This window comes from Acomys russatus, chromosome 4 (genome assembly GCF_903995435.1).
Source record: "Acomys russatus chromosome 4, mAcoRus1.1, whole genome shotgun sequence".
Taxonomy (NCBI): Eukaryota; Metazoa; Chordata; class Mammalia; order Rodentia; family Muridae; genus Acomys; species Acomys russatus.
The window spans coordinates 6,602,516-6,618,444 of NC_067140.1; the positions used below are offsets into that span (position 1 = coordinate 6,602,516).

The 15,929-nt window shown below is 42.3% G+C and overlaps 1 protein-coding gene across 1 annotated transcript in view; it reads right to left on the bottom strand.

The window, feature by feature from the left end:
* The window catches only part of Rbl1 (RB transcriptional corepressor like 1), a 55,963-nt gene that overhangs the window by 17,996 nt on the left and 22,038 nt on the right, over positions 1-15,929 (bottom strand). Inside the window, exons 12-17 of the mRNA XM_051143663.1 lie at positions 10,578-10,715; positions 8,865-9,029; positions 7,966-8,098; positions 4,834-5,097; positions 2,933-3,144; positions 809-985 (exon numbers count right to left, since the gene is read on the bottom strand). Of these exons, the coding sequence (XP_050999620.1) occupies positions 809-985; positions 2,933-3,144; positions 4,834-5,097; positions 7,966-8,098; positions 8,865-9,029; positions 10,578-10,715 (1,089 nt within the window). The remainder of the gene's footprint in view (positions 1-808; positions 986-2,932; positions 3,145-4,833; positions 5,098-7,965; positions 8,099-8,864; positions 9,030-10,577; positions 10,716-15,929) is intronic.

Here is a 15,929-nt window from a genome sequence, read left to right on the forward strand (position 1 = left end):
GCCAGGTCTTAAAATTATATACATTGGCTATATTGATAGTTTGGCCAATATATTATCAAAATAGAAATTATAATTTTCCCCATATATGTCAAATTAAAAAAAAAAAACAAAAACAAAAACCAAGCAAGGTGACCTCAACGTGGTGTAGCAACAAAAGGTATTTGTGAGGAAGCAGGCTAAATCAAAGGAAGGCAATACAGAGCAGAGGCATCCTGCCCCTGGCTATGAATGAAGAGGGCTGTGCTGCTACATCCTGGGTAACTTTGGCCAAGGGACTTCAGTTCTGGGCCATAACTCATCTGAATGTAACACTTTATGTCATAAGGTCGAGGCGGAAATGTACTATTCACATTTCCTGATTCCTTTATAATCAATGTATTCTTTTTTAAAAAGCATAAAATGTCACTTATAATAATGAGATGGTGTGTGTGAACCCATGAGCTCCTCTGACTCGGAACATGTGTGAAGGTCAGAAGACAATGTTTAGAGTTCAGCTTTCCCTTTCTCCCTTTCACTGTGGGGTTCAGGAATGACATCCAGGCGCTCAGGCTTCTGGGGCAAACACCTTTACCCGCTGAGCCACCTCACTGGCCCAAGGCAGAATGTACTCTCATCAAGTGGAAAAGCTGCCCATTGTGAAGTTCACAGGAAGGTCCAGACAGTGTACCAGCCTGAAATGATTCCTTAGTAGTGGTAAGCAGTACTGGCTTATAGCACGAAAGGGAAACTAAGGCTCAAGTTCAACAGCTCTTTACTGATGCTTCAAGTTAAGGCAACTAGTGCAGACCGTCTCCCATCCTATACATACTTTTGCCATGATGTAAAAGGCACACAGAAGAAGCTGATCCAAATGCCTATCTTTCATTAAATCAGGGCAGTGAACTAACGTGAACTCAAAACATGTCCAGATCTTCCTTCGTAACTCATTTGAAACATCAAGTTTTAAACATAAATCACGTAAGCGCACACTTGCCAAATGATAGACCTAAGACAGGAGAAAACACAGTTATGAAACAAGTTATTTCTCAAGTTTTTACATCTTACCATGAACACGGGCTATAGGACAAGGTTTAAAAACCAGGTAGGCTGTTAAATTACCAAATCATTTAAATTTTCTTTTTTTCAACATTAGTTTATTGCTGTGGCTAAAGGGTATAGATAGAAACAAAATTCTCTTCCGAAAACTACTTTACCAAAAAGAAAGAAAGAAAACTACACTGTTTTTTTAAAAAGGTCATGCCCATTACTCTATAATGCTACCATGTAAAGTAAGAAAAAGTAAAAATAGGGTTTACCTGTACAATAACTATTATAAACTCAAGAATTTTCAAGCGTTCAGAAGTCCCTGTGTGTTCTCTTTGGGTTGGATAAAATTACTAGAATGTCTAATATGCCAAGCAGTCATGATCTGAACTTTTCTGAGCCTAAAAATGACTCAGGAAGCAAAACTATTAAAAAAAACGTCTCTTGGGGATGGAGAGAAGGCTCCATGGTTTAGAGCATGCCTGGTGTCTTAGGAGACCAGGAAAAAGTGTCAGAGTTCTTGGGACTGGAGTTACAAGACAGTTGTGAGCCACTACCTGGATACTGGGAATTGAACCTGGGTCTTCTGGAAGAGCAGTGAGTGCTCTTAACTACTGAGCCCTCTCTCCATCCCCTAAATAAATATATCTTTAAAATAAGGTAGGGCTGGATGTGGTGGCGCACGCCTTTAATCCCAGCACTCGGGAGGCAGAGGCAGGCGGATCACTGTGAGTTCGAGGCCAGCCTGGTCTACAAAGCGAGTCCCGGACAGCCAGGGCTACACAGAGAAACCCTGTCTTGAAAAACCAAACCAAACCAAACCAAGACAAAAAATAAGGTAGGGAGTGATTGCGGAAGACACCCGACATTAGCCTCTGGCTTCCATGCATACCACATATGCATATATACATATTCAAGAGAAAAAAATACTCTTGTCAAAATTAGGAAGTTTTATGCATCAACAGAGTGAAAAGATGACTGCTACAATGGGAGAAAATATCTGAAATCATGAATCTGATAAAGATATCCAGGATAAAGGACACCTGTAACAATAACAAAAATCCAATTAAAAGTAGGCAAAGAAGCTGGGCGATGGTGGCCCACGCCGTTAATCTCAGCACTTGGGAGGCAGAGGCAGGCGGATCTCTGTGAGGCCAGCCTGGTCTACAGAGTGAGTCCAGAACAGCCAAGGCTACACAGAGAAACCCTGCCTCAAAAATCTGAAGAAAAAAAAAAAAAAAAAAAAAACCCAAACAAACCAGCCAAGGTTGTCCTCTGGCCCCACCCCGTGACACATTAAATTATGAATTACTAGCCCACTTCCAGGAATATACTCGAGCTGAAAGCAGTACCCATATACATAGAAGTACTACTCAAACTACAAAAAGAGGTAATAACCCAAATGCCCAATAAATGAGTAGATAAACAAAATGGGGTATATATATATATAGAATACCACTCAGCTTTAAAAAGGAAATTCCCACACATGCTACCACACAGATGAAGGTGGAAGGTGCGCTCAATGAAAAAAGGCAGTCAACAAAAGACAAACAATTGCGTGATTTTCACTCAAATATGGGAACTTTTCAAATAGGTAGTCAGATTCATAGAGACAGAAACAGCATGGTGATTGCCTGAGGTTGGGAGCTGAGCAAAATGGTGGCTTCCCTTTAATGAGTAATTTAATGAGTAAAGAGTTTCTGAGGGAAAGATGAAAAGGTTCTGGAGGTAGACGGTTGTAAAGGTCACACAACAATATGAGTGTATCTACCACCAAACTATATGCCTAAAAATTAAAGTAGCAAATTTTATGCTATGTATATTTTAAAAAGGGAATAAAAAGAATGCCAACACCGCATGTATTCAGTCTTTCCTGAATGAACTCTCCAGATGGTATGGAGACACGTACCTTTCTATAAAATAGTGCTAAGGACCCAGCTCTCTTTGGTTTGCCTATTCCGGTCAGATGAGCACCTTGTGCTTTAGTCAGATGTGGCTGTTTTGGAGAAGCACCAATTAATGCCTCTGCAGTCAGTGATACAGGGCTCTCAGCTCTGGACTCCTGAGCTGTGTTCATGGAAATAGGAACCAGTGTGATCTCTCCAGCATCATTGGCAACACCTGAGTGCACAAGCAAGAGCTCTCAGTTCTCATACAAGTGGTATGGTCACAGTAAAAGTTGTCAAAACACACACACACACACACACACACACACACACACACACACACACACACACACGTTCGTGTGAATAAGCACAGGGATATGCTAGACAAGAACACAGCTACAATATAGTAGCTATGTGTTGGGAATGAAGTTTTGCTTTCTCTTCCTGAAACAAGATCATGTTTCATTTTGATATTTTTATGCTTAATTTTATTTAAAGAGATAAATTTTGAGTAGGAGGGTTTGATGACTCATGCCTATAACCCTTGGGAGTCTAAGGCAGGAGGATTACTGTAAACCTGAGGCCAGCCAGCCTAGGTTATTCCGTGAGTTAATGCCAGCAACATATAGATGCCCTGTCTCAAAAACAGACAACGAAAACCTTTGTCCTCTATTTCTGTGATGTTTTTATATGTCACTTCAAACTTTAAAAACATCATTTATTGAATTATTTATGGGGAGGAATGTGTGCATGTGACATGATGTGAGTGCAGAGGTCAGAGGACAACCCGCAGAGCCAGGTCTCTCCTTCTACCATGTGGCTTCTGGGGACTGAGCTTGGCTTGTCGGGCTTGCAGGCGAGATCCTTTAGCTGACGAACCAGCTCAATGGCCCTACTTCAATACTTTGAAAAACAAATGCTACTCTTTTGAGCACTTAAGATGTCTTTTTAGGGCTGGAGAGATGGCTCAGTGGTTAAAAGCACTGTCTGTTCTTCCAAAGGTCCTGAGTTCAATTCCCAGCAACCAAATGGTAGCTCAAAAAAACCATCTACAATGAGATCTGGTGCCCTCTTCTGGGGTGCAGGCACACATGAAGGCAGAACACTGTATAAATAATAAATGAATAAATTTTAAAAAGATGTCTTTTTAAAAACTTCTCCCTGAAGAAACTAATTCATAAGTAAATCCTAACAAAAAAGGTTGTAAACTTATATAACATGTGGAAATATAAAAAAATAGTGTAGGTTCAAAACAAAGCAGGAGATGGAGGACTGGGCACTTCAGGGCAGGAAGACGATGACTGTGGCACAGTGAAAGCAGAAGCAAGTCATTTACTTGTCCAGTGCACAGAACGCAAGACAACAAGAGCACGTCTGAATGTGAGCTGTGCCCTTTGTGTGGTCATGAGTCAGTGTGGGCTCACTGGTCTGAAAACATGGCAGCCTAGTGTAAGACGCCGGTGCTTTCAGAGGCTGCAGGAGAGAGCGGGGTGACGACAGGACGTGTGTGAGAGCATCTCTATCTTCTCAGTTTTGCTGTGAATTTTAAACTGCCCTAAAATACAGGGTCAGTTAAAAGAAAACAACTTAGGTTTAACTTAAAATACTGGAGCTGGAGAGATGGCCCAATGGCTAAGAGCATTTGCTGCTCCTGCAGTAGTTCCAAGGTTCAGTTCCCACCACTCACATAGTGCCTCACACCACCTGGACCCAGTTCCAAAAGAATCTCACGTCCTCTCCTGGCCTCTATGGGCATCAGGCATGCACAGTACACAGACATGCATGCAGGCAAAACTCTTACACACATAAAATAAAGATAAATCTTTTTAAAAAATACTAAGTTACATCAAGTGATGCAATTTAATAAGACATTTCTTAAAATTTTATCTAACTGAAAAATATACAGCAGAGATGAAGATGTTACCATGCAAAGGGACTGTAACTTTCCGTCCTGTCGTTCCCGTTACAGTGGTGGTGGCCATTGTCAAGAGAGCTTGCCCAGGGGAAATTGACAAGCTTTCAGCAGTAACACTTAAAGGAGCAATTTTCAGCTTTGTTCCTTCTGCCCTAATCTTATCCATATATACTTCCTTTGGTGGGTCATCTCCAAAGAGCCTTCTCTTAGCACTTCCTGCAGCAGGAGAGCTGTAGCGTTCATGGACAGAAATCGGGGACAACGGCTGCATATCTAATGAAGAGAAACAGAAAAGAGTTTAAAATGTATTCGGAAATAGTAAGCCAGGTTTCCTTGTTCCTATGTTAAGCACTTGGGATCTAGAATAAATAGCATGGTTTCTACCCCATGGACTATCAAGTTTAGAGTCACTACAGCAGCGTGTGGGTTGGGACAGCTCCTCTTTCTGGATTCACAGCCAGAGAGCAACATACTAAGAAGAGGGGAGAAGCTGAGCAGTAGAATGACATGACCACTAATTTACGAATTAGCTTCTAGGCCAGGTGAGGTGGTGCACGCTTTTAAACCCAGCACTCAGGAGGCAGAAGCAGGTAGAACTCTGAGCTCAAGGCCAACCTGGTTTACAAAGCCCAGGACAACCAGGGCTCCACAGAGAAAACATCTAGAAGCCTACATACTGATAAAAGATCTTCACCAACCCTACATCCAACAAAGGGCTAATATCCAAAATATATGAAGAACTTAAGAAATAAAACACCAGGCTGGAAAGATGGCTCAGTGGTTAAGAGCACTGCTTGCTCTTCCAGAGGTCCTGAGTTCAAGTCCCAGCAACCACATGGTGGCTCACAACCATCTATAATGTTATCTGATACCTTCTTCTGCAGATAAAGCACTCATATACAATAAATAAATCTTAAAAAAAAAAAAAGAAAGAAAGAAAGAAAAAGAAATAAAACACCAACAAACCAAATAAGACAATTAAGGAATGAAGTATAGTACTAAACAGAGATTTCTGAACAGAGGAATCTCTAATGGCTGAGAAACACTTAAAGAAATGTTCAATGTCCTTAGTCATCAGGGAAATAGAAATCAAAATCTTACACCCATCAGAATGGCTAAGATAAAAAACTCAAGTGACGGCACATGCTGGGAAAGATTCAGAGCAAGGGAAACACTCGTCCATTGCTGACGGGAGTGCAAACTTGTACAGCCACTATGGAAATCAATCTGGAAGTTTCTCGAAAAATGGAGAATAGTTCTACCACAAGACCCAGCTATATCACTCCTGGGCATAATCCCTGAAAGATGCTCCACCATCAACAAGGACACTTGCTCAACTATGTTTACAGCAGCTTTATTTGTAATAGCCAGAAACTAGAAACAACCTAGATGTCCCTCAACAGAAGAAGAGATAAAGAAAATGTGGTGCATTTACACAGTGGACTACTACTCAGCTATTAAAAATAAAAAAATCATGCAATTTGCAGGCAAATGGATGGAACTAGAAAAGATCATCCTGAGCGAGATAAGACCCAGAAAGACAAGCATGGTAGGTACTCACTTCTAAGTGGCTCTTAGCTATATAGTACAGGACAGCCACACTACAATCCACAGACCCAAAGAAGCTAAGTAACAAGGAGGACCCAAGAGAAGACGTTGAATCTCACTCAGAACAGGAAACAAAATAGACATGTGAAGTAGATGGAAGGAGGGAACTGGATGAGAGAGTGGGTAGGGAGGGTAACAGGGACAGGAGGGTGGGGAAGAGGACAGGGAGATAGAACAGAAATCAGTAGGAGGGGAGGACATCTCTGTGACAGAGGAGGCTCCTCAGAATCTATGGGGATGACCCTAGCTGAGACTTCTAGCATGGGGGTTAAGGAGCCTGATGTGGTCACCTCCTGTAGCCAGGTGGGGCTTCCAGTCGAGGGAGGGGACACCAACCCTTCCATAAACCCTGCAACCCAAAATTTGTCTTGCCTGTAAGAGTTGTAGAGATAAAGATGGAAGAGAGATTGAGAATGACAAACCAATGACTGTCCTATCTTGAGACCCACTCCATGGGAGAGAGCCAACCCCTGTCACTATTAGTGGTACTCTACTCTGATTGTAGACAGGGACCTAGCATAACTGTCTTCTGAGAGGCTTCATCCAGCAGCAGATAGAAACAGATGCAGAGACCCACAGTCAAACAATTGGCGGAGCTCAGGAAGTCTTGTGAAAGAGTAGGAGGAAAGATTGAGGGAGCCAGAGGGGTCAAGGCCACCACAAAAATACCTACAGAGTAAACTAACGTGGGCCCATGGGGCCTCACAGGAACTGAACCACCAACCAAAAAGCATGCGTGGACTAGACCTAGACCCCTACACACAAGTAGCAAATCTGCAGAATGGTCGACATGTGGGTCGCCTAACAGTGAGAGTAGGGGCTGTCTCCAATGCTGCTGCCTGCCTCTGGATCCCTTTCCCCTCGCTGGGCTCCCTTGTCAGGCCCCAGTGGGAGAGGCTGTGCTTAGTTCTGCTGTGACTTGAGGTGCCAGAGCTGATACCTCTTGGGGTCCTCCCTTTCTCTTAGAAAAGAGAGAGGGGGCTGTGGGGGAAGGGGGGTGAGGGTGGGACTGGGAAGAGAGGAGGGAGGTGCTGGGATCAGGCTGTAAAGAGAATAAATAAATAGGAAAAATAATTAGCTTCTATCTCCTGATATAACCTCCAAATTAAATAGCACCCAGGAAAGAAGAGGCACAAGCAAAACTCAGTTTGGAGTCATAGCTTTGTCACCCCCCAGACTCCCAGCAGTTTCAGGCAGTAGCTGTGGTTTCTGAGTTGGTACAAGCAGAATCATCTTTAAGAGGTCCATCAGAACACATGAGCAAAAGTGATACATGCCATGCTGACTTTGCCTTAATTTGGGGGTCTTCTCCGATCAAGAAGATTACGGGTTGGTGAGATGGGTCAGTGCAGAAATGCTCTGAATATGAGGAAAGTGTCTACCAGGCCACATAGAGGTATGGGTCAAATCTTGAAGAAGTTAGATGTTTTACTATACTATGGCATTCAAAAACAAAAACAAACAAACAAAACAAAAAACTGAAAGAGCCGATGGCCTTCACCCCGCCCAGTGTTTCATCAGTGTGACATCTACCTCTTCGAAGACTTCCACTGTCAGTGCGAACCTCCTTAACTCTTGGATGTATTATTGGAGACAGTGGCATCATGGGGAGATGCCCCTGTACATTTCCTCCATTTCCTATTTCAAAGTTATTTGGAAATATAACCTACAGGAAACAAACAAACAAACGCACTTCATTTTACAGAGATGAACCCAGTGAAACTTAAGAAAAAAACAAACCTTAGTTTATTTCACTTTCTTTTTACTCCTTCACAAAATGTGTTTTTCAAAAGCTCCAACAGTTATAATGTGACCCAGCAATTCCAAGCATAGATAAAATACCACAGACAGAAATCCAAGAAAAATGAAAACATGCCCATAAGACCTCATGTATGTTAGTAGTGCCATCATTCTTTTTTATTGAAAAAAATTTTCATATAATACATTTTGGTCAAGTCCCCCCACCCCCACTCCCTCTCAGAACTTCCTCACCTTCCTAACCATTCAAAATTCTCTCTCTCTTTAAAACAAAACAAGAAACACACACACATGAAGATAAAAATAAGCAAGTGAAAGGCCAGTAAGACAAAGCAAAATGAAATGAATAGTCTTTAGACACCATGAGGTTTGTTCAGGATTAACCAACCTCTGCTGGGCACGGGCCAGCCATGAAATGGACCTGATACACCCCGTGAAACTCCACTGGAGAAAGCGGACTTCCCTCTTTGCCAGCAGGTACCAACTGCACATAGATTTTGGGCTAGGGGTGGGACTCCCAGTTCATTTCCCTCTCTCAGTGCTAGGACGAATCTGGCTTGGACTTGTGTAGAGCATTGTTCCTAACAGCCAAGGTTACACAGAGAAACCCTCTCTCGGAAAAACAAAAACAAAAACAAAAAACCAATGCTGCCAGGAGCCGAGCTCTGACTTACTTCTTCACAGGAGGGAACTCTGTTGGCAGAAGCATGGAGAGCTTCCCACAGTGCCGAATTATTACTCCAAGCTAAACTCTCCAAAATCTGTTCTTCAATGCTGTTCAGGTGTTTGACCATGTCTCTGGAAAGCCCCTCCTCTGAGCGGATCACCACCTCAATAACCTGGAGAGAAGGAAGTTGAACCAGCACTGAGGCTCCACTAGCAATCACTGGTCTGGGTACACAAACATGAGCGGCTCCAGCTTCACCGTCACACAGACCTGCATGGAGCCATAGTTCCACGGGCTGCTAGAATCTGCGTATGTTACACATTAAAATACAAGGTGCGTTTAAGTCTTTTCCCTCCTTTCTCTTTATTCTTCTCTCATATAATGTATTTTAACTACAGCCTCCCTCCCTCCACCCTTTCCCCCCCAGATCTACTGCCCCTAGTTTCACTCTAGAAAAGAGCAGGCCTACCAGTGATATCAACTGAACACCTTTAAAATATCACCACACTCAGGGCTGGCCTACCAGTTACCAGTGCTTTCTATACACGCAAGGGGACTGGAGTTCAGATCCCCAGAACTCAAACAAGTGCTGGTAGGTGTGGTAGTTTGCCTGTAACTCCAGCCTTGGAAGGCAGAGACAGGAGCCCTGGCTGGCTAGCAAGACTGACTATATTGGAGGATCTGGGTTTCATTAGGAGACCCTACCTCAAAAGACTATGGTAAGAAAGCAGCTGAGGAAGATTCTCAACATCAACTCTGGGTCTCTACCTGCACGTCCCACAGGCACATGGTGTCTACACACATGTGAACATGCATACATGTATTCATATATACCACACACACACAGATACATGAAAAGAAAAAAATAAAAAGAATATTACCCCATACTTGAGATATATGTGAGTGGAAAAGTACATATTTACTATGTAAAGGTCCTGTGTTCAATCTGCAGAACCAAGGTAATTAATTAAAGAATAAAATAAAATAAAATCACATACATCCTTCATGACTTTTTCTTTTTGCTTTTTGAGACGGGATCTCGGGCAGCCCAGACTGGCTGTGAACGTCCTATGTCGCCAAGGATGAACTTCTGATCTTACTGCCTCCATGTCCTGAGTGTTGGGATTACAGACAGACATGCCTGCAGACACGACTGCAGACATGGCAATCTTTCATTTCAACAGATAAAAACTGATCCAGTGGGTATAAACTAACTGGTGAGCTGTCCAAGAGTGGTAGGAATCCTGTCCTAGCTTCCAGGCTAGTTTCTTTTTAATCTACCTCCCCTTTCCAGTATCTCAAAAGAACAGAATGAGCTATTTGAAAACAACAATTTTCTTCTCTACGAAAATGATGGCTAGTTAATGACTCTAGCACAGGTTGAGGGCCTGGCGGCTCCAGAACAGTAACTTTCAGGGCCACAGCAGTATCTGGGTCTATGCTTAGGGAGACAAGGCCCGGGACAAGGAGAACATCTGGAGTTAAGTACTGAGTACCAGGTACATTTGCAAGTCACTGACTTGAAAAAGAACTCAAACTATGAAATTGGCTTAATACAGTCCTTCTTTCCTTTGTTTTTATTTACATCCCAAAAGGAATAATTATTATCAGAACACCTCCAGAAATATTTCTAAACATGGCAACTGTGTTTCTTCAACATTAAGATAAATATGTTTATGTGAGGAATACACACCATAACAGAACTTTGCAATCACCTTACCTTATAAAAATAAAATGGTTGCAAATCAAGAACTTCAATAATCCAAGGGAAAGTACGGGGTGAGCTATAGGCAAAGAGCACAATTTCCAAACAACAAGCCATCAAGGATCTATGAAATATATCTTGCTCTAAAAGAACCTTGGGGAAGAAAAAGATCAAAATTTAGTATTTCTCAGTAATTTCAGCCCTGGTCCTTCTAGAAAGAAAACTATAACAGCGTGGTTGGGAGATGAGGCAGAAAGATTTGTATTCCAGAGTAGCCTGAGCTACAGAGCAAGAAGGAGGGCAATCTAGGCAGCATCTAGAGAAGGGCAGAGAAGGAGGGTGACAGACTGTAAAAGACAAGTGATAACCTACAGACCCAGACAGGTCGGGCTATATGCATGGATTTCCTGGGAAGGAAAGAGAGAATACATTTTTGCAGGTGAAAATGGGAGTGATTCGGGGATCAGTAGGGGAAGGAGGAATGGAGTAAGAAAAAAAGAAAAAAGGACAGACAAAATAACCTGTAAAAATATTATGTTAAATTATCAGAGATAATAACATAATTAGGATACAGGTCCAGTACTGTTACAGATATCTAATATGTGTTACATATACATGCATGCATTATATATGTATAATTTATATATATATATATATATCTCACTCTTAAGCTGGTAAAGTTTTCCAATTATATTTACTCTTGTTTACTGTAGATTTTGAATTTATATGAGGCATGTGTAAAAATCTGCCTTAAAATAGTAATAAACAAAATAGGTGATTTTTCATTGGAAAAAAAAACCTTAGGATTGGTTCTTTTAATGATTTTTGTCAGCAAAAATGTTAACACTAAAATAGAAGATAAAATAATGCAAAAACTAAAAGTCCAGAGAAAAGTATTTCATTGGGAAAACAATCTTTTTCACTATTGAATATAAGATCTAATACTGCTGGGCTGTGGTGGCACATGTCTTTAATCCCAGCATTTGGGAGGCAGATGCAGGTGGATCTCTGAGTTTGAGGCCAACCTGGTCTACAGAATGAGTTCCAGAACAGTCAAGGTTACACAGAGAAACCCTGTCTCAACCTTCTACCCCCAAAAGATGTAACATGGTTTCAGCTTTTTAAATTAAAAAAAATTTTTTCTTATATTTTTTTCATGTTTTCAGTTTTTAAAAATGGTTATTTGGGCCAGGTGTGAGGGTACACCACACCTTTAATCCCAGCACTTGGGAGGCAGAGGCAGGCAGACCTCTGTGAGTCTGAGGCCAGCCTGGTCATCAAAGGGAGTCCAGGACAGCCAGGGCTACAGAGAGAAACCCTGTTTCAAAAACAAAAATACTCAAAACAACAACAACAAAAAGAATTGCAAAACTTCAGAGGTATATGCTCAGTGGTAGAGCACTTGCTTTGTATGTACATAAAACAGAAAGAAAACAAACACAATGACTCATAGGATGTAAGTTTAAACTAAAAGGGCAATTCTATAGGATTGCCCAATGGATAAATGTAAGACCCACAAAAGGGCACATTAGGGACTAGGCTTGTAGCTCAGTTGGTAGAGGCCTTGTCTAGCGTGCACAAAGCCCTGGGGTCCCTACCACCATATAAACTGGGTGTGGTGACACATGCCTATAATCCCAGCACTTGGGAGCTGGAAGCATGAAGACCAGGAGTTCAAGGTCATCCCTGGCTAGTCAGTGGGTTAGAGGCCAGAGGCCAGCCTGGGCTGTATAGGACCCTGTCTCAAAATAAAATAAAATAAAATAAAATAAAATAAAATGATGCATTATTACAAATCCAAATCCGCCATCAGTGGGAAAAGAAGGATTGTGAAAATTTCTAGAAAGAAGGTTGAGAGGCAGCAGGTTCCAGACCAGCCTGAGTTACATATCAAGCTCCAGGCCAGCTTACGGACTGGGTGGTGGTGGTGCACACCTATAATCTCAGCAGCTGGGAGGCACAGACAGGTGATCTCTGTGACTCTGCAGCCAGCTGGGACGACAGAGGCAGTTCCAGAACAGCCAAGGCTACACAGGGAAACTTCTCGAAAAAATAAAACAAAAGCAAAACAAATAAAAGAAACTAGGCAATAATGGAGCAACATATTCAAAGTCATATAGGAAAATATCAATTTAGAATTTAGCACATAGACACCTACCAATAAAGTGTGAGTCAATAAGACATTTATGCAGACTATTAAAAGGAACTTAAAGGGATTGAAAGGTAGGGTTTTTGGCAAAGATTAAGGGCAGTTCTTCCAGAGGACTTAGGTTCAAGTCCCAGCTCCAACATGGCAGGCAGCTCACGCCTCCCTAGACATTTCATGTACATGCTGCACGGCACACACACACAGGCAAAAACATCCATACACACAGAATAAAAGTAAAAGGAAAAAATTCTTTAAAAGGAACTTTAAAATGAGATAGGGTTTATATATTGTATATATACATAACCCCCACAATAATCACATAAAAGGAAAACACATACAAAGAGATACAACCCTAAAAATGTTCGGGAAGCCCATCAAAAGTCAGAAAAGGCAGGCAAGCAGAAGGGGAGAGGTTTATCTTTCTGCAGGCTGTATTTTTTAGAGCAGCATGGGAGAGAGGGAGAAAAAGGTGGGGGAAGAAAAGGCTACAAACAGGAAACAAATAAAACATCGGACTTAAGCTTTTATCACATTAATAATTAAGTGAAAGTGAGCTAAAATTACCAGTTAAAAGACAGAAATGACAACATGACCTACACTGGGCATGATGGTGCATGTCTGTAATTTCAGCACTAAGACAGGGGGATAACTGTGATTCTACCAAAGGTATATAAGTTCAAGGCCATCCTGGCTATGCAGGAGACTCTCTCAACCACACCCACCACCTGAAACTCAAGCAATAAAGAGGTAGCTTGGAAGCAAAATACAGAAAAAGATATTCCAAGTAAACATCAGATAACAGGGAGCAGGGACATTAGAAAGACTTCACAGCAAACAAACTCACCAGGGTCAGAGAGGAGACAGTGTTTGATGACTAAAGGGTCAATTTACAGAGAAGACGAGGGGGCAATCTTAAATTTGTATGCACTAAGCATCAAATCTTCAAAATATGAAAAGAAAAATGCCTGATAGATTTGAATGAGACAAACTCACAACTATATTCAGACATTTTAAGATCCCTCTCGCAACAGCTGACAGAAACATAGAGAGTCAGTAAGGAAGGAGACTCAGTGACATGATGACCAACAGTAACAGAAACATAATGTCACAAATACAGCAGGACAGTTAAAGAGCATTCCACACAATAGCAGAACGCACACTTTCTTCACGGTTTTGTAGAACACTTGCCAAGATAAACAGTATCGATAAACTAAGAGGTGGACTCCTGCGATGTGCTGTAAACTGTAAGAATGTTAAACGGCAGCGGCTGAGTGAAGCACCAGATGAAGGGCCAGCATGAAGGCCTTTCTGGTGACAGAGTTTTATGCCGTAGGTAACATTTTCCTGTGGTTTTACTGAGGTGTCTCTCATTTGTTCATAGTCAGTCTTAATTCAAAAATCAGACAATGATTCCTAGGTTTTAAATTGTGTGCTGCTCTGAGCAGTACAGTAAACATCACACTGTCTCACTCTATGCTGCTGTGGATGGGACTCATCCACACTGTCTGTGCTCCCTGCTCATCACTCACTCAGGAGTCACGACTGTGACGTGGTATTTCAGTGCTTATGTTTAAGTAACCCTCACCTTACTCAAGTACGAGAACAGAGACAGCAGTAATTTGGATGTGACAAAAAGTAACCACAAAGTGCCTTGTTAGGTGAGAGGATAAAAGCACAACCGGGCACTTTGAGAGAGGTGGACGGTATTCGCATAACATCTTGTTAGAACTATTAGTGTCGCTCTCTCACTGTGCCTGTAGAAACTAAACTTTATCAGCCAGGCATGATGGCACATCTGTCACCCCAGCACTTGGGAAGCAGAGCAGGAAGATTGCTGCCAACTTTAGCTACACAGAGAGACCTTGTCTCATAAAACAAAAACAGGCTGGTGAGAGGGCTGGGCAGGTAAGGGTTCTTGCCACCACGCCTAAGGACAGGAGTTCAATCCCTGGGACCCTCCAGGGTGAAAGAAAAGCACCCAAAGCTGCCCTCTGACCTCCACCCACACACGGCAGCACGCATGCACGTGGGTACAAGTCCATGCTTAATAACTGCTTCAAAACCAAAAATGCAAACAAACAAATTTTATCATAGGTAAAAGAACCGAAATACAGGATTAAGAGCTATCTGAAAACTATCTCCCTCCCAATAAAGGGGGCTGTATCGTGACTCCTGTGCTGGTTGTGTAACCTACAGGCTACTCCAGTGCAAGGGCAGGAACACTATTTTGCTGTCAATTTCTTCATTTTGATACTGTGCCACTTAAGCTGTAATCTAGGTAGGAAGTTACTTTTGCAACTTTGCATGAATCTGTAACTATTTCAAAATGAAAGTAAAAACTTTACTTCTCCCTCAGGTGTTTCATTAAGGTATTAGCATAAAGCAGTAAGACAAATGTATGACATCGAAGAAAAAGAACCAATACTAAAAAATAAGAGGAAAATTCCAGGGAGGCAGAGGCAGGCAGATTGCTATGAGCTCGAGGTCAGCGTGGTCTACAAAGAGAGTTCCAGGACAGCCATGGCTATTACACAGAGAAACCCTGTCTTGAAAAACCAAAAACCAAAAATCAAAACCCAAACAAAAGACGAAAAGGCAAAACCAGAGAACCCTATTGTAGTAGTTCCACAGAGTCCTCACATAAACACCTGTTTCTCCGGTACAGAAGATGCGATGACTCTAAGAGTGACTGCAGAGGGCACGGAAGGGAGGAGGCAAAAACCATCTGTGTAAGCTTAACTTGGTAGAAACGTTCTTAAGGGGCTGCAGAGATGGCTCAGGGAAGGGCACCTGACGCCAAGCCAGACGACCTGAGTTTGTTTGATCCCCAGGATGTGCATGGTAGAAGGAGAGAAAATGCCTTCTGGAAGTTGACCTCTGACCTCTGCGTGCATGCCGTGCTATAGCATGAGACACAACCCCCCATATACACACTAATAGAGCTGATAGAGGGATGAAGCTATGTTACATAAATGCAGGGTTATTGCAGCAGTGTGGGATGGGGAGGGAAGGGGAGAGAAAGGCACGCTGGGGGGCGGGGGAGAAAAGAAGGGAAGGAAAGAAAGTGGGAAGGGGGAAAGGAGCCAGCATGAGCAAATGTCTGGATTGTATAGTGAAGGGAGGGGCAGGGCATGCCAGCCACCCCTGCAGCAGGACCTAACACATAGTAAGCATACAAACAACATAGAAAGAAAACACTTTTGGTAGTCCCTGAGGTG